General features: G+C 43.0%; 1 protein-coding gene and 1 pseudogene across 6 annotated transcripts; both read right to left on the bottom strand.

Annotated features, from left to right (window-relative positions):
• Positions 1-2,302: 2,302 nt before the first annotated feature.
• LOC711953 (myosin regulatory light chain RLC-A pseudogene) lies at positions 2,303-6,665 on the bottom strand (annotated as a pseudogene). Its single transcript, XR_013395407.1, has 2 exons — positions 6,616-6,665; positions 2,303-3,144 (listed from the first exon to the last, which is right to left on the bottom strand). The product of XR_013395407.1 is annotated as a myosin regulatory light chain RLC-A pseudogene (transcript).
• On the bottom strand, positions 5,006-26,076 carry HAUS2 (HAUS augmin like complex subunit 2). Of its 5 annotated transcripts, none has more exons than XM_015141906.3 (6): positions 26,034-26,076; positions 17,405-17,497; positions 16,402-16,471; positions 14,084-14,216; positions 10,979-11,087; positions 5,006-8,337 (listed from the first exon to the last, which is right to left on the bottom strand). In XM_015141906.3, the coding sequence occupies exons 2-6, from the start codon at positions 17,492-17,494 to the stop codon at positions 8,128-8,130; spliced, it is 612 nt and encodes a 203-aa protein (XP_014997392.1). In that variant the 5' UTR covers positions 17,495-17,497; positions 26,034-26,076; the 3' UTR covers positions 5,006-8,127.
• Positions 26,077-26,095: the final 19 nt, after the last annotated feature.

Genomic DNA, 26,095 nt, shown 5'->3' with positions numbered 1-26,095 from the left:
TATTTTCTGCGTTCGCTTGAACTGTCAATTCTGTGGTTAAATTTTCGAGGCAGGCTGGGTGCGGTGGCTCACACCTGTAATCCCAGCACTTTGGGAGGCTGAGGCCAGATCACCTGAGGTCAGGAGTTCGAGATCAGCCTGACCAACCTGGTGAAACCCCGTTTCTACTGAAAATACAGAAATTAGCCGGGCGTGTTGTCGAGCGCCTGTAATTCCAGCTACTCGGGAGGCTGAGGCAGGAGAATCACTTCAACCCGGGAGGTGGAGGCTGCAGTGAGCCCAGATCAGGCCACTGAACTTCAGCCTGGGCGACAGTGAAACCCCGTCTAAAAAAAATAAAATAAAATAACAGAAGGCAGTCTCTTACTGGCAAGGTACTTCCTGACATCAGGGACAAAGCAGAGAGGGAACCAATCCAGAAAAAGGATTATTGTCCAGGTCTTCTTGTACAACCGAAAGACAGGTGACTGGTGTTTATGTTTTCCCTTCAAGGCTTGAGGGTTAGCAGCTGCATAGATGAGGGCAGTGCTGATCATAAACCCAACTGCACAAAATATTAGCCTATCCCTTCCTGACTTAAATCCTGGTGCTTGCTTCTCTTCCTTACTGATAAATGTCCTTTGTGGCATTTGTTTTTCCAGAATAGGGCACTTGCATATGCACCAAAAACCTGTTCAGGCAGATACCCTTTCTTCTCGATCATTTCCTTAATGGTGTCTAGGAACTCATTTGCTCCCTCTTGGTCAGCAGAAGCTGCTTCTTCTGTTATATTGACATATTGTAAACCAAACCTTTCCAAATTTATCAAACCGTCCTTTACTGGCATAAAATTGTTTAGCTTTAGATGCTTCACCTTCCTTTTGCTTCAAGTTGTCATATAATGACTTTGCTTGTTCTCAAATCGTATTAGAATATATAGGTATGTTTTCTTCTTTTTTCTTTTTCTTTTTTTTGAGATGGAGTCTCACTCTGTCGCCCAGGCTGGAGTGCAGTGGTGCGATCTCAGCTCACTGAAACCTTCAACTCCCTGCTTCAATCAATCCCCTGCCTCAGCCTCCTGAGTAGTTGGGATTACAGGCGTGTGCCACAACGCCTGGCTAATTTTTTGTATTTTTATTAGAGACGAGGTTTCGCCATGTTGGCCAGACTGGTCTTGAACTCCTGACTTAAGGCAATCCGACCACCTCTGCCTCCCAAAGTGTTGGGATTACAGACGTGAGCCACCGCACTAGCCAGGTATGTTTTTCTTACAGCAATCCTGTACCCGCATAAAAGCTGCATTTTGTTTTTTTTTGTTGTTGTTGTTTTGTTTTTTTGAGACAGAGTCTTGCTCTGTCGCCCAGGCTGGGGTGCAGTGGCATGATCTCAGCTCACTGCAACCTCTGCCTCCTGGGTTCAAGCGATTCTTCTGCCTCAGTCTCCCGAGTAGCTGGGATTACAGGTGTGCACCACCACGCCTGGCTAATTTTTGTATTTTCAGTAGAGACAGGGTTTCACCATATTGGCCAGGCTGGTCTCAAACTCCTGACCTCAGGTGATCTGCCCACTCCCAAAATGCTGGGATTACAGGTGTGAGTCACTGCACCCGGCCAAAAGCTGCATTTTCAATATGAGATAAAAAGCTATTTCAGGGCCAGGCATGGTGGCTCACGCCTGTAATCCCAGCACTTTGAGTGGCCAAGGTAGGAGTATTGCTTGAGCCTAGTAGTTTGAGACCAGCCTAGGCAAAATCGTGAGACCTCATCTCTACAAAAATTAAAAAATAAAAATAAACTATAAAAAAGGTATTTCACAAAAAGCGCAAGGTTTTTGTGCCTGCTGGTGTAGCTGTGGTCATGGTTGCACAATTTTTTAAAATTTTACAATGGGCCTTACAATGGATTCATTTATCTTGAAATGGTAGGCAACCACAGCTGCAGATCTATAGTACATAACAAGCAATTCACCTTTTTCTTGTAATGTCATGACTTTTCTCTGCTTCTTGAGAGCACTTCCAGCATCACTAGTGGCACTTTGTACTGGTCCCCTGATGTTATTCAAGGCTTATGGTATTGCACTGAATATGGTGAAAACACTCAAGAACCTCAAGAGATCACGTTTTATTGTAATACACAATAATTTACTGTAACCTGTAATTTACTGAAGAGAGGAACTGCTCTGATGATTAGCATCACAGAGTTTTAAGCAGATACTGGCAACACTTGACTCACTAAAACAGGAGGCAGTTACAAAATTGCAGTAGTACAGTACGTACTAGTTTATAGAGTTATGTTTTGGGGGGGCCATTTTTATTGGCGATCTCTTTTTCAATACAATTTATGCCCTCATCCCCATTTCCAGTCTGATTATACAGGTGCTAAGTGGCAGAAAGGTCTGGAATAAATACATTAAAAAAAAAAAAAGAGGCAAAGGTGTGAAACTAAGTTGCATGCAACAGGTTCTATGAAGGTGGGGGAAGTGTGTGAGAAATAAAACAGAGTAAGACAATGTAATTGGAAGGTTTTAGCTAAAGTTCTTTTCGGTCATCTTTGTCTTTTACTCCATGTTTCTTCACAAGCAAGGATGCTTGTGAACTCAATGTAATTGAAATTCCCCTTTTTGTCATTAGGTGCTTCTCTGTACAGCTCATCCACCTCCTCATCTGTAAACTGATACCCCATGGTTATCAGCAGCTCTCTCAGGTAATCTTCCTGAATGGTGCCTGTTCTTCATCAAAGCAAGCAAAAGCATTTCTGATGACATCTTCAGGATCTGTGCCATTTAACTTCTCACCAAACATGGTGAGGAACATGGTAAAATTAGTGGGCCCTGGTGCCTCATTCATCATGGCATCAAGGTATGCATCAGTGGGATTCTTCCCTAGAGAAGTAATCTAACATATCATGCAAATCTTCCTTGTTGATGAAACCATCTCTGTTCTGATCAGTTGTGAAGGCCTCTTTGAACTCCTGAATCTGTGACTGGTCAAACACGGTAAACACACTGGATGTCGCGCACTGAGGGCGCTTCTTGGTGGTCTTGGTATGCCTTTTTGCTCGACATGATGGTTGTTTAATTCTGGCACCAAACCCCAGAACCGGGGCCACTCTGTGCAAGATGGTGAGCGACGGCGAAGAGCGCGGGGCTGTGGCCAGACAGTGGCAGCTATGGAGTTATAATTTAATATTGCATTTTAAATTTGCTTACATGTACAGTCTATGTTTTCATAAAATTTAACTTTTAATAGATTTGTGTATTTTAGAGTAGTAAATGATAGACCAGTATCTACATATATCTTTTGCATTCAAGATATCTGTAGGCCATACAGTTCATCTATGAACTTTTTTGTTTTTGTTTTTGAGACAGAGTTTTGCTCTTGTTGCCCAGGCTGGAGTGCAATGGCACCACCTCAGCTCATTGCAACCTCCACCTCCTGGGTTCGAGCAATTCTCCTGCCTCAGCCTCCCAAGTAGCTGGGATTACAGGCATGTGCCACCATTCCTGGCTAATTTTGTAATTTTCCTAGAGACGGGGTTTCTCCATGTTGGTCAGGCTGGTCTCGAACTCCCAACCTAGGGTGATTACCCGCCCGCCTTGGCCTCCCAAAGTGCTGGGATTACAGGCATGAGCCACTATGCCTGGCCTGTGAATTTTTCAAGTTGTCACAAAGCTCCAAACAAATTTCCAATATATTTATTGAAAAAAAACAATTGTGGCCCTACACAGTGGCTCACTCCTGTAACCCCAGCACTTTGGGAGGCCGAGGTGCGTGGAGCACGAGGTCAAGAGATCGAGACCATCCTGGCCAATATGGTGAAATCCTGTCTCTACTAAAAATACAAAAATTAGCCAGATATGATGGTGTGCACCTATAATCCCAGCTACTCAGGAGGCTGAGGCAGGAGAATTGCTTGAACCCAGGAGGCAGAGGTTGCAGTGAGCTGAGATCACACCACTGCACTCTAGCCTGGTGACAATGAGAGTCTTATCTCAAAAAAAATAAATAAAATAAAAAATTGCATATACCTGTGCACTTCAAACTTATGTTGTTCAAGGGTCTAATGCATAATTTTTCAGTAAACTCAATTAGTGGATTCCCCAAATTGTGGGATAAACCTTTTATGTAAATTCATGTGTTTTATAGATATGTGAAGAAATCCCACAATACACTAATTACAGTCTTATTAAAATCTCAACTCTGTTATAGATTTTGCATATCAAGAAATCCTCAGACTATGTTCCTGACTTCACTTAGGATAAATCAGGGATAAATCAGGGGATCAATCAGGGATAAATCAGAGGATAAATCAGGGGTCAGACTGGTAGAGTCACATAGAGAAAGAAAGAAAATAAGAAAAATGCTAGGAAAACCAGGCAGCATCTCAATTGTTCCAGAATGGTCTTCACAAACTGGTATCACTACTATGCTGGTAATAAATTTGCAAATATCACACACCTCTTCTAGTGTAAGTAGAAAACACAGACATTCAGGCTAGGTGCAAAGGGGCTCACACCTGTAATCCCAGCACTTTGGGAGGCCAAGATTGCTTGAACCCAGGAGTTCAAGACCAGCCTGGGCAATACAAGACCTCATCTCTACAAAAAAATTTAAAAATTAGCTGGGTGTGGTGGGGCGCAGTTGTAGTCCCAGCTACTTGGGAGGCTGAGGTGGGAGGATCCATTGAGCCCAGGAGGTTGAGAGTGCAGTGAGCTGTGATTGTGCCACTGCATTCCGGCCTGGGTGAGAGCAAGACAATCTCAAAAAAAAAAAAAAAAAAAAAAGGCATGCAGAGCTGATTTTTTGTTTTTAGTATCCACACATCTAAAAGTTGAATAATTAAAGAAAAATTAATCAGCACTGATTGACTCTGGAAGAGTATTAAATTAGCTTTTCCCTTTAAAGTAGACCTCAGGCTTAACTTACCTCCAGCTCTTTTGATTCTGATAGCCTGTATGCCTATACTGTATAAGCTAAAGAGTACATCAGTCCTTTCTATCACTTTAAATTCAGACTAGGACTACAAAATTTTAGTTAGAAATTACAGGTTTATTTTTATATTTTGAAAAAGGCATAAAACAAAAATAAACAACGAGGCATATCAATATTTGTGACATACACAGACACACAAAAATGAATATAGGAAATAACATCAAGAAAAAGCATAGTATGTTTTGAAACCAACGTGGGGTATGAAGAGATTTTTGATGAAATACAACTAAATGCTATGCCTATGTAATGTTCGAGATATTACCACTCCTATCCTACTAGTAAAAATTAGCGAAGTAGGCTTTAAAACACGATTCCTGTTGTTTTAGCCGGATTTATTTTGGTAATGATCCTGCTTCCTTATAAACAACTATTTTACTCATCATTGTTGAAGTCTTCTTGTGTTAAGGAGTGCAATGAGGCCAGGCACGGTGGCTAACACCTGTACTCCCAGCACTTTGGGAGGCTGAGGTGGGAGGATCGTTTGAACCCAGTAGTTCAAGACCAGCCTCGACAACATGGCAAAACCCCGTCTCTACAGAAAATACAAAAATTAGCCAGGCATGGTGGCACGTGCCTATAGTCCCAACTACTTGGGAGGCTGAGGTGGGAGGATCACTTGAGCCTGAAAGGTCAAGGCTGCAGTGAGCCAAGATCAGGCCATACCATACTCTCAGCACTCTCAGCAACCTGGGTGACAGAGTGAGATCCTGTCTTCGAAAAGAAAAAACAAAAAACAAAACTGATGTACATGTCTTATTGCAAAACAGAACCCCAAGTCTAAAAGTAAAATAAGCCAAGGGTAGTTACAATACTGATTAAAAAGAGTATATCCTGAGGCAGTTGTTAGTATATCACTCTCTATTATATGCACAATAACCTCAGATAGGTAAAATATCTGAGCATTTTGCAAGGTAAACCTCCAAAGTTGTACCACAATGTGCCCTTTTCTTTGCTGTTTCTTCTTTGCCTCTTTCTACAGCTGCCAGTGAACACTCAGGAACTGCTTTGTGTGCCAGGGTCTCCAAGACTACCTCCAGGTTCCATGATGTGCTAGAATTCACAAGACTCAGCATATCATCACACAGGTATGATTTATTACAGCAAAAGCATATGAAGCAAAACAGCAAAGAGAAGAGGTACAGAGGCAAAGTCTTGGGGAAACCAGGTATAAGTTCCCAGAGTCCCCTAACAGTGGAGTCACACATATGTGTTGTTTCATTCCACCAGCAACTGAATTGTGACAACATGTGAGAAATGTTGTTTACCAGGGAAGCTTGTTAGAGATACAGTGCCCAGGGTTTTTACTGGGGGCTGGTCACGTAGGTACCTTCTACCTACCATGTACCAAAATTCTAGACTCCCAGGAAGAAAGCAGGTGTTCAGCACACACCACATTGTACAAACAGGTTAGTTACCATGAACCACTCTTTTCAGTGAGTGGAGCCCTCCTGTTAAGGTTTAAATATGTCCCCCAAGTTCAAGTGTTGGAAATTTAATTGACATTGTAAAAGTGTTATGAGACCTTTAACAAGTGATTAGGTAAGGAAGGCTTTGCTCTCATTAGTGAATTAGTGCTGCTATCTCGGGAGTGCGCTCATGATAAAAGGCTAAGTTTAGACCTATATATCTTTCTCATGCTCACTTGCCACGTGACGCCTTCTGCCATGGCAAGACCCTCGCTAGATGCTGGCGCCATGTTCTTGGACTGCCTAGCCTCCACACCCATCAACCAAATAAACTTCTATTCGTTATAAAATAGTTTGTGTAATTCTGTTATGACGGCAGAACAGACCAAGACACCTGATATCTAAGTTCCCAGATGCAACAGCCAAGGACGAACCTTATCATCAGGCCTTTCAAAGGATAAGTCAGGCTGGCTATGTTACTCTTTTCTGCATACTTAGTGACATTCCCATAGGAATAATCACCATAGACATTTTCAGATTCAAGAAGACTCTTCTAATTCAGAAACACCTTTTTTTTTCGAAGACAGAGTCTTGCTCTGTTGCCCAGGCTGGAGTGTGGTGGCACGATCTGGGTGCACTGCAACCTCTGTCTCCTGGGCTCAAGTGATTCTCCTGCCTCAGCCTCCTCAGTAGCTGGGATTACAGGCACATGCCACCATGCCTGGCTAATTTTTTTTTTTTTTGGAGATGGAGTCTTCCTCTGTCGCCCAGGCTGGAGTGCAGTGGCACAATCTCGGCTTACTGTAACCTCTGCCTCCTAGGTTCAAGCGATTCTTCTGCCTCAGCCTCCCAAGTGGCTGGGATTACAGGCATCCACCACCATGCCTGGCTAATTTTTTGTATTTCTACTAAAGATGGGGTTTCACCATGTTGTCCAGGCTGGTCTCAAACTCCTGACCTCAGGTGATCCACCCACCTGGGTTGGCCTCCCAAAGTGCTGGGATTACAGGCGTGAGCCACTGCGCCCAGCCTAATTTTTGTATTTTTTGTAGAGACAGTTGTTTCGCCATGGTGGCCAGGCTGGTCTTGAACTCCTGACCTCATGATCCGCCCACCTGGGCCTCCCAAAGTACAGGCACGAGCCACCGTGCTTGGCCAGAAACACACTTTTTTTTTTTTGAAACGTGTGGTCCAGGCTGTAGCACAGTGGTGTGATCATGGCTCATTGCAACCATGACCTCCCAGGCTTAGGTGATCCTCTTACCTCAGCCTCCTGAATAGCTGGGACTACAGGCATGCACCACCATGGTCGGCTAATTTTTTGTATATTTTGTAGATACGGGCTTTCACCATGTTACCCAGGCTGGTCTTGAACTCCTGGGTTTAAGCGATCTGCCCGCCTCAGCCTCCCTAAGTGTTAGGACTACAGGTGTGAGCCACCACACCAGACCATAAACACACATTTTTTAAAAAAGAGAATTTTCTGCCTGAGAAATGGTTAATTCACTTATGTTAATAAATTGTCATGGCTATTTTTTATCTTCTCTAGTTTTACTGAAAGGTAGAATAAAAATACACAAAAAACAAAGGAAAAGTCAGTTTGGTCTTAATGAACCTGAGATCTTGATACTCCAACATAAAGCAGGTTCCTTCAGTATTACTAGCAGCAAAGACTATTAATACCCACGTTACAGTCAACTAGAAATAGACTTCATATGACTACACATAATTAAGCAAAAATAAAGTTGATGACTACTTGGCATTAGTAGTTTGGACATGAACTTTAGAAGTAAAAGGTAAACGAGGCATTGTAATATCATGTTTATAAAGATAACTTTCTTCAGCTAATATTTTGGGGATACAAGACGAAACTTCATTTTGTTGTTTACGCCACTTGAGTATATTCTCTGCCAGTTCTTCTGTCTCAGTCACCAATATATCCATCTTTGCTAAAGCCTGGTTCTGTAACATTTGAAAAGGGAAACAGGAGAAATTATATCTCTTGTTAATTCATTATATCATGAATAATTGATACCAAAGGTTAACACCTGATCTTTTTCCAGCCCCTTACTTCAAAAGTTCCTTAAAACTATGCCTTCCCACTTTATAGCACCAACCTACTCTTTGTGAGTTCACCTCTTTTGTCTTCAATAATCACTCAATGCAGATGACCCTCAATTTATATTGCTAAACCTAACCCCCTTCCTAAAATTCAGGCCCACATTTAAGACTATTGGTAATCTCTATCTGGATGTACCTTCAATATCTCAAACTCAGTTTAACTACAGTTCAACAGTGATTGACCATTTACTACATGTGCAAGATGTGTCAAAAAACAAACTAACTTCTTTAACCCACACTTGATCCTACTCACCTTCAAGTCACCCAGACTAGAAACTTCATTATCTTTGATGTGTCCCTTGTCTAATTCATAGCCAAGTTCTAAAAATTTGACCTCCAAAATCTAAAAAAATTATCTTCTGTATTTCTACGCTTTACATCTTTTATCTGAATGACTGTAAATTAGTCTCCAGGTTTTTCTGCCTTTGGTTTCTCTGCCTAGTCTTCTAACCCAGAGCTGATCAAACTTTTTTTTTTGAGACGGGGTCTCTTTCTGTCGCTAGGCTGGAGTGCAGTGTCGCGATCTCGGCTCACTGCAACCTGCCTCCCAGGTTCAAGCGATTCTCTTGCCTCGGCCCCTCAAGTAGCTGGGACTACAGGCGTGCGCCACCACACCATGTTAATTTTTGTATTTTTAGTAGAGATGGGGTTTCACCATGTTGGCCAGGATGGTCTCGATCTCCTGACCTTGTGATTTGCCCGCCTCAGCCTCCCAAAGTGCTGGGATTACAGGCGTGAGCCACTGCGCCTGGCCTGAGCTGATCGAACTTTAATGTGCACAGGAATCACCTGAGGAACTTGTTAAAACATAAGATTCTGATTCTGAAGGTCTAGGGTGCATGATGTCTGTAGTTTTGTATTTAAAACAAGTTTCCAAGTGATGCTGATACTCTCTGCCCATACTTAGGAGTAGCAAGGCTCAGTCTGCTCTATCCAGTATTTTCTCCATGATTAAGGCACAGTTCTAATCAAGTCACTCCTCTGCACCCTTCACTAAAAAAAGAAAACACACACACACATAGACACACACACATACACACACACATATCCAATGGCTCCCCAATACTCAGACAGTAAAGTCTAAGATTCTTAGTCTGGTTTTTAAGGCACTGCATAAACTAACCCTAAGCTAATCTCCTCAATACCTTTAGGCACCAGCCAAAGTGGAGTATCACTTTTCCTCCATACTTAAATTTCACCTGTTCCTGAAGATTCAGCTTACTTTGGCAAGCGCAGTGGCTCAGGCTTTTAATCCCAACACTTTGGGAGGCCGAGGTAGGTGGATCACCTGAGGTCAGGAGTTGGAGACCAGCCTGGTCGACATGGCGAAACCCCATCTCTACTAAAAATACAAACTATTAGCAGGGCGTGGTGGTGGGCGCCTGTAATCCCAGCTACTTGGGAGGCTGAGGCAGGAGAATCGCTTGAACCCAAGAGGCGGAGGTTGCAGTGAGCCGAGATTATGCCATTGCACTCCAGCCTGGGTAACAAGAGTGAAACTCCATCTCAGAAAAAAAAAAAAAGATTCGGCTTACTGCTAACACCTAAATAAATCTTTATTGAAGCCGGACGTGGTGGCTCATGCCTGTGATCTCAGCACTTTGAGAGGCTGAGGCAGGTGCCTCACTTGAGCTTAGGAGTTCAAGACCAGCCTAGGCAACATAGTGAGAACTCGTCTCTATTTAAAAAACAAAACAAAAACTTAATTGAAGTCTTCCTACCCCTATCCTACTCAGAATCCTCCTAGACTGGAAGTAATTCCTCTCTTTTCTATGCTCAATAGATGGCATCTCTTTATAATTCTCTGCTGCATCGATTATGCAAATACAATCCTATAAAGTAGAAAATACATATTTTATAGCTGTCTCACCAAACATTGAGAATTTGAAGGCAGGGTTTGGTCATATCTATCTTTCACAATACATGTAGCATAGCCACAGCACAATGAAGGCAACACATGTTTATTAAATGTTGGAATAAAAGAATTTAAAATGGCTTCTAAAGAAAAATTATATGAAAAAGAAAATGTTAAATCCAAGGTCTAAATAAACACTTCTTTTTTTTTTTGTTTTTGGGAAATGGAGTCTTGCTCTGTTGCCTAGGATGGAGTGCAGTGGCACGATCTCGGCTCACTACAACCTCTGCCTCCCAGTTTCAAGCAATTCTCCTGCCTCAGCCTCCTGGGTAGCTGGAATTACAGGCGTGCACCACCATGCCCAGCTAATTTTTGTATTTTCAGTAGAGATGGAGTTTCACCATGTTGGCCAGGCTGGTCTCCAACTCCTGACTTCAAGTAATCCAACTGCCACGGCCTCCCAAAGTGCAGGGATTACAGGCGTGAGCCACCTGCCTGGCCAAGAAAACACTTCTTGATTTAAAAAATAACTAGCTCGTAATATTAGCTATTAAAAAGCTAAACTGGGAGAGCATACCTCTAAGATTCTAGTATAAAATAACTAAAGATAGTTATATTAATACTCACCATTTTCTTTAGATTTGCAGCTAAATGAGGTATATTTCTAATTGTTTCAAGGTGGGTTTCTAATCTCTCAATGAAAGTCACAGCCAATTCCAGCAAATGTACCATATATCTGAAAGAGAAAGAAAAAAGTCAACCATTTTTTTTTTTTTTTTGAGACAGAGTCTCGCTCTGTCGCCTAGGCTGGAGTGCAGTGGCCGGATCTCAGCTCACTGCAAGCTCCACCTCCCGGGTTCACGCCATTCTCCTGCCTCAGCCTCCCGAGTAGCTGGGACTACAGGTGCCCGCCACCTCGCCCGGCTAGTTTTTTGTATTTTTTAGTAGAGACGGGGTTTCACCGTGTTAGCCAGGATGGTCTCGATCTCCTGACCTCGTGATCCGCCCGCCTCGGCCTCCCAAAGTGCTGGGATTACAGGCTTGAGCCACCGCGCCCGGCCTAACCATTTTTTAAAGTTTAATTGTTTTGCGTTCTTTTTCTTTTCCTTTAATCAGGACTTTTAATTTGAGATAAGAATTACAATCAACCTAGAGAGCCAATAACAACCTTCCTGCATTCATAGAAATATTAGTGATTAAAAAAAGGTCCTTCTCTTTCACTTTAAGCAACCTGTCATCCAATAAAAAAATGGAAAGAGATAACAGTAATCATATCTGGAATCCAACTTAATGTTAAAGAAACCTCAATGTTAATCATAATCATTTTCTCATATAAGTAAAGGAATTTCCCTAGATAAAAAAAATCCCATTCTGTTTCCTTTTTCTTTTTTTTTTTTTTTGAGATGGAGTCTCACTATGTCACCAGGCTGGAGTGCAGTGGCACAATCTCAGCTCACTGCAACCTCCGCCTCCTGGGTTCAAGCAATTCTCCTGCCTCAGCCTCCTGAGTAGCTGGGATTAGAGGCACATGCCACCATGCCCAGCTAATTTTTGTATTTTTAGCAAAGACAGGGTTCATTATGTTGGCCAGGATGGTCTCAATCTCCTGACCTCATGATCCACCCGCCTCAGCCTCCCAAAGTGCTGGGATTACAGACATGAGTCACCTCGCCCGGCCCCATTTATTTCTTTTTGAGACAGAGTCTCATTCTGTTGCCCAGGCTGGAATGTAGTGGCACAATCTCGGCTCACTATAACCTCCGCCTCCTGGATTCAAGTGATTCTTGTGCCTCAGCCTCCTGAGTAGCTGAGATTACAGGCATGCACCACTACACTCAGTTACTTTTTGTATTTTTAGTAGAGACAGGGTTTTGTCATGTTGGCCAGGCTGGTCTCAAAGTCCTGGCCTCAAGTGATCCACCCATCTTGGCCTCCCAAATTATTAGGATTACAGGCGTGAGCTATGACGCCCCGCCTCATTCCATTTCAACCTACTCATTCTCTGTGAAAAATGAAGACAATAAGAATAAATGTACTTCATTGAAATAGCCTACATAGAAAGCTACTTTGAATCTCTGCATTTGCAAAAACGCTTTCAAATCATTGCCCAGTTCTTAGATGTAGTACAGTATATACGCTAAGGGTAATGATAATGTACTAAAGAGATACTGAATATAGCCACAGGAAAGGGGTTTTGTTTTGTTTTTTGTTTTGAGACAGAGTCTCACCTGTTGCCCAGGCTGGAGTGCAGTGGCACAATCTCAGCTCACTGCAACCTCTGCCTCATGGGTTCATGTGATTTTCCTGCCTCAGCCTCACCAGTAGCTGGTATTACAGGCATGTGCCACCATGCCCAGCATATTTTGTATTTTTTGGTAGAGACAGGGTTTCACCATGTTGGCCAGGCTGGTCTCGAACTCCTGGTCTCAAGTGATCAGCCCACTTCGGCCTCCCAAAGTGTTGGGATTACAGGCGTGAGCCACTGTGCCCAGCCTTGTTTTGTCTTTTTGGAAGAATAAGTTTTTGCATATCTATTGTTTTCCTACAAAATAAAAAATCTGACACTTAAGAGAAGATACTGCCGGGCGCGGTGGCTCAAGCCTGTAATCCCAGCACTTTGGGAGGCCGAGACGGGCGGATCACGAGGTCAGGAGATCGAGACCATCCTGGCTAACACGGTGAAACCCCGTCTCTACTAAAAAGACAAAAAACTAGCTGGGCGAGGTGGCGGGCGCCTGTAGTCCCAGCTACTTGGGAGGCTGAGGCAGGAGAATGGCATAAACCCGGGAGGCGGAGCTTGCAGTGAGCTGAGATCCGGCCACTGCACTCCAGCCTGGGCGACAGAGCGAGACTCTGTCTCAAAAAAAAAAAAAAAAAAAGAAGATACTGATTTGCTTAAGCTAGTGAGGCACTGGTGGAGAAAGTTAGCAATGAGATCCCCAGATGCTTGCTTCTTATTTATTTGAGACAGAGTCTCACTCTGTTACCCAGGCTGGTACAATCACAGCTCACTGCAGAGTTGACCTTCTGGGCTCAGGTCATCCTCCCAGCTCAGCCTCCCAGGTAGCTAGGAATACAGGTGTGTGCCATCATGCTTTGCTCATTTTTGTTTTTTGTTTTTGTTTTTTTGGTAGAAATGGGATTTTGCCATGTTGCCCAGGCTGGTATTTATCATTAGTCATAATCTACATCTTCAATTTGATACTTGTAATACTGTGAGGAAGAGGGCAATAGAAGTCATCTCCATTCTATTTATTGGGAAACCAAGTGAAAAATTTAAATCATTTGCTCAAGGCTTTGAGGCATATAAACAGTAGCGATGAGAACAAAATCCAGGTTTTTTCCTCCCTTAGTTGATAGTGTTTTCATCTGCCCCAGTTAAACGCCCACAATAGAATTTTTACATATAGGCAACATTAACTCAACAATGAATTTACTTTACAACAATGAATTTACTTCACATACAATTTTTGTTACATATTATGGATCTAATTTCTTTCACTAAAGTCATAATTTGTAATTCCCAAAACACGATAGCCAAATTCTTTCTTTTTGCCATAGGTATAGTGGTTTAAAAGCAATGATTTTCTTTCTGGTTTAATATATCAACATTAATAATGTTAACAAATAGAATCACTAATTGTTTTATGAATTCTGCTGCAAAGTAACTGCAAAACAAAAAGTAAACTGAGAAAACAGGTGTAACTGTTAATTTCTACTTTTCAGTCTAACCTGTGATAAACAGCTTCAATAGGTAAGTTTTCCTGGCACATGGGTTTCAACAGTCTTTGCCTAAGGGATCTCTTCTCTTTCAGCACTGCTTCCAAATGATTATTCATGCTTTGCAGAGTATGACACTTCTGAGCTATACAAATTAAAAATAGTAATTACAGTTAGCAATAGGACAAATAACAGAATCACTAATAATTTCTTCTTTGCCTTGGTTTAACACCACCAATGTCAGAAATTCATCCCATCATTACCCTCCTATCTCCTCTGTATTAATAATTGGTATTAATACCAATACCAATTTCATTTTCAACAATTTTCTTTTAGTCGGTTTTTGTATATATAATATATTTCTATTATCTCTTTTCCTAGTGATAACCAAATCTAGTGCTAAATTCTTTCTCTGTGTTTCTCATCTCTACCTCTTATTCAGTTCTTAATAGCCAGAGCTGTATTCTTTTTTTTTTTTTTTTTTGAGACGGAGTCTCGCTCTGTTGCCCAGGCTGGAGTGCAGTGGCGCGATCTCGGCTCACTGCAAGCTCCGCCTCCCGGGTTCACGCCATTCTCCTGCCTCAGCCTTCCGAGTAGCTGGGACTACAGGCGCCCACAACCGCGCCCGGCTAATTTTTTGTATTTTTAGTAGAGACGGGGTTTCACCGTGGTCTCGATCTCCTGACCTTGTGATCCGCCCGCCTCGGCCTCCCAAAGTGCTGGGATTACAGGCGTGAGCCACCGCGCCCGGCCCAGAGCTGTATTCTTAACACAAAGTTTTTTCCTATCTCTGATTCTAATAGTCTATAAAAGACCATTGAAAAAAGAGTCACCTTAGCTGGTGCGCTAGCTCATACCTGTAATCGCAGTGTTTTGGGAGACTGAACTGGGAGAATTGAGGCCAGGGGTTTGAGACCAGCCTGGGCAACATAGTAAAACCTCATCTCTACAAAAAAATTGAAGAAAAAAAAATTAGCTGGGCATGGTGGCACATGCCAGTAGTCCTAGCTACTTGAGAGAATCAGTTGAAACCAGGTGTTAAAGTTACAGTGACCTGTACTTCAGCCTGGGTGACAGGGTGACACTCTTAAAGTCATCTTACAAGCTATTTCTGATTATCTCATTATTTTCCCCATTCAGTTATGGCTGCCAATTGACCTGTCTTTAAAATTCTTATTTTGAAAAAATTCAGATTTGCAGAAAAGTTTCAAAAAAAATTGGTGAACTCACATATACATTTTATTTATATTCACTGATTGTTAACATTTGGCTACATTTTCTTTTTATCTTCCTTCTCTCTCTACACACACACACACACTCTCTCTCTCTCTCTCTGTCTCTCTCTTTATTTTTGCTGATCCATTTGAGAGTCAGCTGCAGACAGCATATTTTTTCCCTGTGAAACGTTAGCATGTATTTCCCAAGAACAGGAACATTCTCCTATATAACTACAGCACATTACCAAATTCAAAAATTTAACATTGATACAATACTACCAATATTTAGTACAGCCCATATTTAAACATCACTAAGTATCCCAATAATGTCCTTTACAGCAAAAAGAATTTTAATTTTTGAGACAGGGTCTCACTCTGTCACCCACGCTGGAGCGAAGTGCTATGATTACAACTCCTTGCAGCCTCGACCTCCCAGGCTCAAACAATCCTCCTGCCTCAGACTTTCATGTAACTGGTACTTCAGGTACACACTACAATGCCTGGCTAGTTTTTGTATTTTTTGTAGAGACAGGGTTTCACCATGTTGCCCAGGCTGATCTTGAACTCCTGGGCTCAAGCAATCCACCCACCTTGGCCTCCCAAAGTGCTGGGTTTACAGGTGTGACTCTCCACACCTGGCCACAAGAAAACTTTCTCGTCAAATATTCAATACATTGCCAGCCATGGTGGTATGCACCTGTGATCCCAGTTACTTGGGAGGCTGATTTGGGAGGATTGCTTGTGCCATTCAAGACTACCCTAGGCAACATAGGAAGACCCCATCTCATTAAAAAAAAAAAATCAATCCATGATCGTACAGTGCTTTAGTTGTCATGTCCCTTTAGTCTCCTTTAATCTGAAAGTTCCTCAGACTTTTCTTCCAAGTTCTCCTGACTTTGAAGAGCCAATTTAGTCACTTTTTATGCTGTTTGTACTACTAAAGCCAACAGAACTTCTATTTCAGCACAGAAATAGACGACTTCGTTAGCTTTGGAACAACACCTGGAAAAACGATGGTGCATCATAATTTGACTGACTGGTGCTTATTACAGTAATCCAAGAAAAAGCTGAAATTCCAGTGATTATCCACTTAACTAAAACCAAACCACTTACCCAGAAAGAAAGGATGAACAACATCTGCTGTATCTTTTTCTAGTTTCAGGAGTTCAATTTCCAGGTTTTTCTACATGGGGAACAAAAGTAACATTTAGCTCAATCAGAGAGTATCCGGGGCCAGGCACAGTGGCTCACTCCTGTAATCCCAGCACTTTGGGAGGCCGAGGTGGGTGGATTACCTGAGGTCAGGAGTTCGAGACCAGCCTGGCCAACATGGTGAAACCCCATCTCTACTAAAAATAAAAAATTAGCTGGGTGTGGTGGTGCACACCTGTAGTCCCAGCTACTTGGGAGGCTGAGATGGGAGGATCACATTTTGTTTTTGAGACTGGGTCTCCGTCTGTCACCCAGGCTGGAGTACAGTGGCGCAAACATGGCTCACTGCAGCCCCGACCTCCTAGGCTCAAGTGATCCTCCCACCTCAGCCTCCCAAGTAGCTGGGACTACAGGTGTGTGCCACCATGTCTGGTTACTTTTTGAATTTTTTTGTAGAGACAGGATCTCCCTATGTTGCCCATACAGGGTCTCAAACTCCTGGGCTCAAGCAGTCCTCCCACCTTGGCCTCCCAAAGCACGAGGATTATAGGTGTGAGCCACTACATCTGGCCAGCTTTTGTTTTTGTTTTCCTATACTAGAAGTACAAAGAGAAAAGTTCAGTCCGGGCGCGGTGACTCACACCTGTAATCCCAGCACTTTGGGAGGCCGAGGCAGGTGGATCACAAGGTCAGGAGATCGAGACCATCCTGGCTAACATGGTGAAACCCCGTCTCTACTAAAAATACAAAAAATTAGCCAGTGGGGGTAGTGGGCGCCTGTAGTGCCAGCTACTCAGGAGGCTGAGGCAGGAGAATGGTGTGAACCTGGGAGGCGGAGCTAGGAGTGAGCTGAGATCGTGCCACTGCACTCCAGCCTCCAGCCTGGGTGACAGAGTGAGACTCTGTCTCAAAAAAAAAAAAAAAAAAAAAAAGAAAAGAAAGTGAAAAGCTCAACATGATTTACCTGGTAGATTTCAGCTTCAATGTCTGTGATCTGCTGTAGTCTGGTGAAGTTCACAAAACAAGAAGCTGTTTTCTTAGACATGTTTAACATCTCCTATTGGTAAACGAACAAGGAAAGTAGCAGAATGTCACAAAAAGTTTCTAGGTACATTGGAATAGCATGCTCATAGTCTAAAATATGAGAATATATTATGTCCAACACTGCCTTTGAACATGAAGTACAAAGTAAAACAGTAGCAATGTGTAATTCTTGTTTTAGAACCTTCACCATCACAAATCACTTGCTCAAATATTAAAAAAAAAAATAAGAGAAACAAACAACACACTCCCTTTGTATTATTTCCTAAGGTATCATACAAAATAGATTTGTATTACTGATAGTTTATCAAAGGATTCTAAGACTAAAGTTGTTGGAGAATCACCTCTATCTTTCCAAATGACTCAGGCCCAGTCTCTCTGAGCTTCTGGGGTTGAAATCAAATACTTTTCCCCTTCATGGAATCATTTATCTGATTCGCTAAATGACCTCAGTTGGCTACAAGTCATTCATACTGTGTATATTCACATTCTTATCTTTCAGTTAAAGGATTATTTGTATCCAGGCATAATTATTCTTTCAAAAAGGTTACCCCTTCTTTTTTATCCTTTCATTCCACGAGTCCATGCACATTATCTCAGAATTGAGTATTATCTTGTGCATCCCTAGACTTCATCCATAATTTTCTCTATCATTTCGTTTTCTACAATGCTAGCACAGCAAAGAATATATACATATATATATATATTTTTTAGATGGAGTCTCGCTCTGTTACCCAGGCTGGAGTGCAGTGGCGCGATCTCAGCTCACAGCAAGCTCCGCCTCCCGGGTTCATGCCATTCTCCTGCCTCAGCCTCCTGAGTTGCTGGGACTACAGGCGCCTGCCAGCATGCCCAGCTAAATTTTTTTTGTATTTTTTAGTAGAGACGGGGTTTCACTGTGTTAGCCAGGATGGTCTCAATCTCCTGACCTCGTGATCTGCCCACCTAGGCCTCCCAAAGTGCTAGGATTACAGGCGTGAGCCACCCACTGGGTTTTGTTCTTGTCACCCAGGCTGGAGTGCAATGGCATGATCTCCGCTCACTGCAACCTCTGCCTCTTTGATTCAATTGATTCTCCTGCTTTAGCTTCCCAAGTAGCTGGGATTACAGCTTTCCAAGTAGCTTCCCAGCTACCATGGGATTATCGCCACCATGCCCAGCTATTTTTTTTTGGTACTTTTAGTACAGTTGGAGTTTCACCATGTTGGCCTGGCTGGTCTACAACTGCTGACCTCAGGTGATCCACCCGCCTCAGCCTCCTAGAGTGCTCAGATTACAGGCGTGCGCCACCGTGCCCAGGCCAAAGAATTTTAGAGATCAGATAGGCCAGGGATTGGAAAACTATAGTCCATGAAATAAATGCAGCCCATTACCTGTTTTTGTATAGCCTGTGAGCCAGGCATGATTTTTATATATTCAAATTGTTGGGAAAAAGAAAATCAAAGACAATATTTTATAACAGTCTGGGCACAGTGGCTCATGCCTGTAATCCCAGCACTTTGGGAGGCTGAGGTGGATGGATCATTTGAGGTCAGGAGTTCAAGACCAGCCTGGCCAACATAGTGAAACCCCGTCTCTACTAAAAATACAGAAATTAGTCAGGCAGTAGTGGTGCACACCTGTAATCCCAGCTACTCGGGAGGCTGAGGCAGGAGAATTACTTGAGCCTAGGTGACAGAGGTTGTGGTGAGCTGAGATTGCCACTGCACTCTAGTCTGGGCGACAGAGTGAGACCCTATCTCAAAAAAAAAAAAAAAAAGGCTGGGCATGGTAGCTCACGCCTGTAATCCCAACACTTTGGGAGGCCATGGCAAGCGGATTACCTGAGGTCAGGAGTTTGAGACCAGCCTGGCCAACATGGTGAAACTCTGTCTCTATTCAAAAAAAATAAACAAAATAAATTAGCCGGGCATGGTGGTGGGTGCCCGTAATCCCAGCTACTTTGGGAGGCTGAGGCAGGAGAACTGCTTGAACCTGGGAGGCGGAGGTTGCAGTGAGCCAAGATCACGCCACTGCACTCCAGCCTGGGCGACAGAACAAAACTCTGTCTAAAAAAAAAAAAAACAAAGAAAATGATACGAAATTCATGTTTCATGGTCTAGAAATAAAGTTTTATTGGAACGTGACTTGTCTCATCCATTTACATGCTATCTCTGGCTGCCTTTATACAACTACCTAGTTGTGTAGTTGCAACCATATGGCCCACAAAGCCTTATATATTTACTCTCTGGTCTTCACAGTAAAAGTTTACTGTCTAAAAATAACCAATTTTATAAACACTTACTGAGTTAGGCAATGGAATATTCAAATATGAAACAAGCTCTCCACCCTCACGAGGCTCATAATGTATGGGAAGAAAAAGGTATTCTAGATAGAAAGATCAAAAACATTATAAATGCTCAATAACCACCAGTGTTCGCATATATGTGAAAACAGGGTAAGAGGTAGCTGAAAACATAGTCTCCACATAATCACAGATGATCCTGAGTGCTATGCTCAACAATCATACTGCAGAAAATGGGAGCAACTGAACATTTTCTGGTAAAGAAGTAATACAATCATACATAATACTTATTTAGAAATACAGCCTGGCATGATGGCTCACACCTGTAATCCCAGCACTCTGGGAGGCTAAAGCAGGATAACTGCTTGAGCCCAGGAGTTTGAGACCACCCTGCACAACACAGGGTGTCTCTATAAAAAATTTAAAAAATTAGCCAGGCAGCTGGGCATGGTGGCTCCCGGCTGTAATTCTAGCACTTTGGGAGGCTAAGGTGGGCAGATCACGAGGTCAGGAGATCGAGACCATCCTGGCCAACATGGTGAAACCCCATCTCTACTAAAAAATACAAAAATTAGCTGGCTATGGTGGCACACCTGTAGTCCCAGCTACTCGGAAGGCTGAGGCAGGAGAATCGCTTGAACCAGGAGGCGGAGGTTGCAGTGAGCCGAGATCACGCCACATTGCACTCCAGTCTGGTGACAGAGTGAGACTGTCTCAAAAAAAAAAAAAAAAATTAGCCAGGCATGGTAACGTGTGCCTATAGTCCCAGCTACTTGGGAGGCTGGGGTGGGAAGATCCCTTGAGCCTGGGAGATTGAGGATACAGTAAGCTGTGATCATGCTACTGCAACTCCAGCCTGGGCAACAGGGTGAGACCCTGTCTCAGAGGCGGCGGGGAAGGTAGCGATATTTAACTGGGGAAGTGTGAAAAATAAAACTGGCTGGGCCTGGTGGCTCACACCTGTAATCCCAGCACTTTGGGAGGCGGAGGTGGGTAGATCACCTGAGATCAGGAGTTGGAGACCGGCCTGGCCAATATGGTGAAACCCCGTCTCTACTAAAAATACAAAAATTAGCCAGGCATGATGACATATGCCTGTAGTCCCAGCTACTAGGGAGGCCAATGTGGGAGGATCACTTGAGCCCAGGAGGCCGAGGCTGCAGTGAGCCATGAGCACGCCACTGCACTCCAGCCTGGACGACAGAGCGAGACTCTCTCAAAAAAAAAAAAAAAAAATACACCCACAAAACAAACAAAATAAAAACACTACTGAAGAGGGAGGAGGGAATAGGGAATAGTACAGGGTTTACATCTGGAGTGATAAAAATGTTTTTGAAAATAGTTGCACAATATTGAGTATAGTAAATGCCACTGAATTGTACATTTTAAGATAGTTAAAATGGTAAATTTTATGTTATATGTTGTATGTATTTTACCACAATAAAAAAAAAAGAAGGAAAACCCTGGTAACTAGCTAACATAAACAACACTAGTGGAGCAATGGACTAGAGAGATTGGATATTTTAAACAGATCGCTGCTACGGTATTCCAGGTGAGGATGAGAATGTGGACTAGGTCAGTAACAGTTAAAAAGGAAAGGAAGAAAAGACGGAGTTCCTGCAAAGATAGAATTGACAAATCTTAACTGATATGGTGAATAAGGGATAAAATCCAGTTAATACTCCAAAGATTCTGCTTCACGTGAGTGGACAGAGTTATGCCATTCACTGAAGTAGATAACACAAGATATTTTACTGATGGCAAAATTGAGGAACAGGAAAGTATTACTCCAACTTCACACTGCCAATGTGTGCGAGGGTGGAAGTGAGAACACATCTAATCCACTGTCTTTCCATCATATGAGCTGACTCTTTTTTGTTTCTCTCAGGAGGTAAATGAGCCTAAAACATTTTCTACAATGTATCACATTGTAATCAACTTGTTCCCTGGTATATCTCCCTCTCTCCACGCTTATACACTAATCTTAGTTGTATATCTGGCAAACTAGTAAACTGTCAGGTTCAACAGTAGAGTAATGGTGCTTAGCTAAGAACATGCAAGAGAAACCAGAGGAAAAATAAGAATGTTTAAGAAGCAGATAACAAAAAAGGAGAGAAGAAAGAAAGATGGTCAGGTGAAGTGGCTCTCACCTGTAATCCCTGCACTTAGGGAGGTGGAGGCTTATTTTCTATAACGAATAGAAAGTATAACTATTTGAGGATTGAGACTTAGTTTAACACATTTAAAAAAAGAAAAAGAAAAAAGCATCAGGGATTTGAGAATACAGAAAAGTCTTTTCCTTTAGCTATTGTTATTATATATTGCTATTACATGCCCCAGAGGGCAAAAGAACCCTGAAAATGAAAGGATCCTGAGAAAAAGGAGTCTATTCAGGGTATTTTTGTTTATTCCGTGGCTAGGCACAGGAAGAAGCTGAAATCCAGAACCTTTACACTTAATATAAAAATCCTGGTAACATTATATACCACATATGTATATATAAATTTGTAATTTGTGGGCACCCTTTCTTTTTCCTATCCCTTCCTTTTCATACTGAATTCTAGCTGAGAGACACTAAAAGGGAGGTTAGTATAGCAGAGAATTTAAGAGCAGAGGCTCTCAAATGGGAGAGTAGGTGTAGAGGAGAGTAGGACACAGGTTAAGAAAATAGAATTAGTAGATTCTGTGCGTGTTTTTTTTTTTTTTTTTTTTTGTAGATCCAGACCCTGATCTTATTAATTGCCAATAAGCAATGACCAAGCTTTGGTCAAGACTCCATGACTCACTCACACTTGCTGGAAAAATATCTAGAATGTAAGGCCACTAAAGCAGTCCCTAGGGGAATAAACTAAAGCAATACCCCATTATCCTACAGAGAGCCCTACCTTTCTTTCACCAAATCACTCTCTAATGGACTGAAACAAAACTTCAAACAAGTTATGTTTTCCAGAAGAGTTGTATCAAATCACAATCTTAGGCATCACTCAATTTTTTAAAAATTCTTGCCAGCAGGAATTCAGTAGTCTTAATTTTTAATGCACAAAAAATGATGTGCATTAAAGGGATGGGCTGTTTAAAGGGATGATGTGACAAATCATTTTGAAAGAATCAGTGCTAAATCCTTCTAACAGGAAAAGGTTTTTGGCTGGGTGTGGTGGCTCAAGCCTGTAATCCCAGCAATTTGGGAGGCCAAGGCGGGTGGATCATTTCAGGTCAGGAGTTCGAGACCAGCCTGACCAACATGGTGAAATCCCGTCTCTACTAAAAATAAAAAAAATTAGCCGGGCGTGGTGGTGCGTGCCTGTAATCTCGGCTACTCAGGAAGCTGAGGCAGGATAATTGCTTGAACCCAGGAGGTGGAGGTTGCAGTGAGCCGAGATTGTGCCGCTATACTCCAGTCTGGGCAACAGAGCAAGTCTCTGTCTCAGGGAAAAAAAAAAAAAAAGAGATAAAGGTTTTTATGTATAAAGTTTGCTTAAAGTAAAACCAACCTACAAGTCTGTAAATAGCTCCCTCATTGGGACTAGCTGTGTAGTAAGGTTGTCAGAGGTCTTAAGGAGCTATAGAGTGGGACATGTTAACTGTAGGTAAAACCAGTAACTGTCAATTAATGTTACTTGAGAGACAGTAGACACCACCAAGACAACCACCACCCCCAAAAAAGAGATCACCCATCAATGCCTAGAATTCTCTCACCAGTGCCTCACTCCTTTGGTTTAGGCATTTGTATTTCCTACCAATGCTCTTTAGAGGGATACCAAGTACCAAAAGTTGGGGGGTTTTTTGTTTTTGTTTGAGACAGGGTCTTACTGTGTCACTCGGGTTGGAGTGCAGTGGCATGATCTTTGCTCACTGCAACCTCCACCTCCAGGGCTCAAGCGATTCTCATGTCTCAGCTTCCTGAGTAGCTGGGATTACAGGCACCTACCACCATACCTGGCTAATTTTTGTATTTTTAGTAGAGACTGGGTTTCACCATGTTGGCCAGGCTGATCTCAAACTCCTGACCTCAGGTGATCAACCCGCCTTGGCCTCCCAAAGCTTTGGGATTACAGGCATGAGCCCTCAAAAATGTTTTCTATTATGAGTTTGCCAAACTATTTTGTGACAGGAGAACTGGACAATACAAGTGAGAGTACTAGGTAACCTGATAAGAAAAAGGCTGGGCTCGTTGGCTCATGCCTGTAATCCAAATACTTTGGGAGGCCAAGACAGGCAGATCACCTGAGGTCAGGAGTTTGAGACTAGCCTGGCCAAAATGGTGAAACCCCATCTCTACTGAAAATATGAAAATTAGTAGGCGTGATGGCAGGTGCCTGTAGTCCCAGCTACTCTGGAGCACGAGAATTGCTTGAACCCAGGTGGCGGAGGGTACAGTGAACCAAGATCACACCACTGCACTCCAGCCTGGGCAACAGAGGGAGACACCGTCTCAAAAACAATAAAGAAAAGAAAAGAAAAAGAAAACACAGGAGAGAAGGGAGGAAGGATTAAACTGTAGAGGGCTGTCGCCACCCCTGGGAAATGTAGTTAACTAGGACCACCTGAATCTCCTGATCACCCAGACAATGGGTGTTCAACAAAAGCTTAAAATCTTTCAAGACAATATCACAGCCTCTTATAACAGTTCATCTTGAGAGAGGACACAATGTGTCAAAAGGGAGAGTGCTAAGATCTAATTCTCCTTCAACAGTCTAGTGACCATGGGCAAGTTTCTTGGTCTAAGCCTTAGTTTCTTAAATTAAAAAATACTCTAAGGTATTAGAGTCTCTAATGGCTCTTCTAACTATAAAAAGTTATATATTTCCATAAATCTTCCATCATGTTTGTAATGCTTTTTTTTTTTTTTTCTGAGACAAGGTCTCACTCTGTTGCCCAGGCTAAGTGGAGTGGCCCGATCGCGTCTCACTGCAACCTCCATCTGCTGAGCTCAAGCCATCTTCCCATCTGAGCCTCTGGGACCCATGTGGTCCTGGGAGTAGCTGGGACCACAGGTGCACGCCACCACACCGGCTAATATAGTGCTAATTTTTACAGATCAGTTTAACTTTTCTGTTTTCTTTTTAGTGAAATTCCTCAACTTCCTCTATATATCAAAATTTCTTTCCCCATTTTTCTCAATGCCCTTGATCCCACTTTCCCCATGCCCTTTTGTCACTTGCATTCCATCATTTCCTCACATGTTCAATTTCTCACTCTATTGGCTCCTTCCCCCGACATGCTCTTCTTGCCCAACCTAAAACTGCCACTTTGTGACTCCTTGGGTTAATGTCTCTTTTCTCTCCTTCTCAAAATTAACCTCTTCCTCCATTCACGTTCCAAGGTCTTATCTTTTTAGCCAGTACTTTTTTTTTTTTTTTGCCTGTAAAGATGCCAAGGCCTGGCACGGTGACTCAAGCCTGTAATCCCAGCACTTTGGGAGGCCGAGGCAGGTGGATCACGAGGTCAGGAGATCGAGACCATCCTGGCTAACACGGTGAAACTCGTCTCTACTGAACATTAAAACAAACAAACAAAAAATTAGCTGGGCGTGGCGCTACGCGCCTGTAGTCCCACCTACTCGAGAGACTGAGGCAGGAGAATCGCTAGAACCCGGGAGGCAGAGGTTGCAGTGAGCAGAGACCGCGCCACTGCACTCCAGCCTGGGCGACAGAGCGAGACTGTCTCAAAAAATAAATAAATAAAAATAAAATAAAAACACGAAAAAAGAGCTTCTAGCGCTCTTCTCTACCCAGTACCTCCCGCCCCAAATACGATTCAATACTTCCCACAAACGAGCGTTGTTGGTAATGCTTGTTCCGCAAGGGGACGTAACGATCCGTATTTCCTATCCCCGCCTTACACTACAGTCTGGAGGCAGTATCACTGGATGAAAAAAAGGCCAGTAACAGCAGTCTAATCTCCCACAAACGGGCCAGGGACAAATTTACCCTACAGACACTCAAAACACAGTCTACCCTAAACACCATCTACTCAGATCCCCGTTTTCCAAGCACCCACGGCAGAACAGTCGCGGCTGTTGCCTGGAAGGGGATCTATTACTATAGTACAGACCCCAACCAGGACCCTCACCACTCCCACAGCCAGCAGCACCAACTCACAGCCATATTCTGTTGCCATCGTGGGCACCCCCTTGATGACGCCACAGCCGCCCCCACGCACCTGATTGACCATCCCCGAAGCTATGAGGTGGCCTAGCACTAGCCCAGCGCCGTTAGGCGCGGACGCCGGGTCCCAGGGGTTGGCAGCCGCCATGGCTCGGACTCACCTCCCACGAAGGCGCCAAGAGTGAGTTGGAACGCAGGGCGAACGCACGGCGCGACTCGATGA

This window comes from Macaca mulatta, chromosome 7 (assembly GCF_049350105.2).
Source record: "Macaca mulatta isolate MMU2019108-1 chromosome 7, T2T-MMU8v2.0, whole genome shotgun sequence".
NCBI lineage: Eukaryota > Metazoa > Chordata > Mammalia > Primates > Cercopithecidae > Macaca > Macaca mulatta.
Note: the sequence above shows the minus strand (reverse complement) of the source record. Positions and strands in the feature narration are given on the sequence as shown.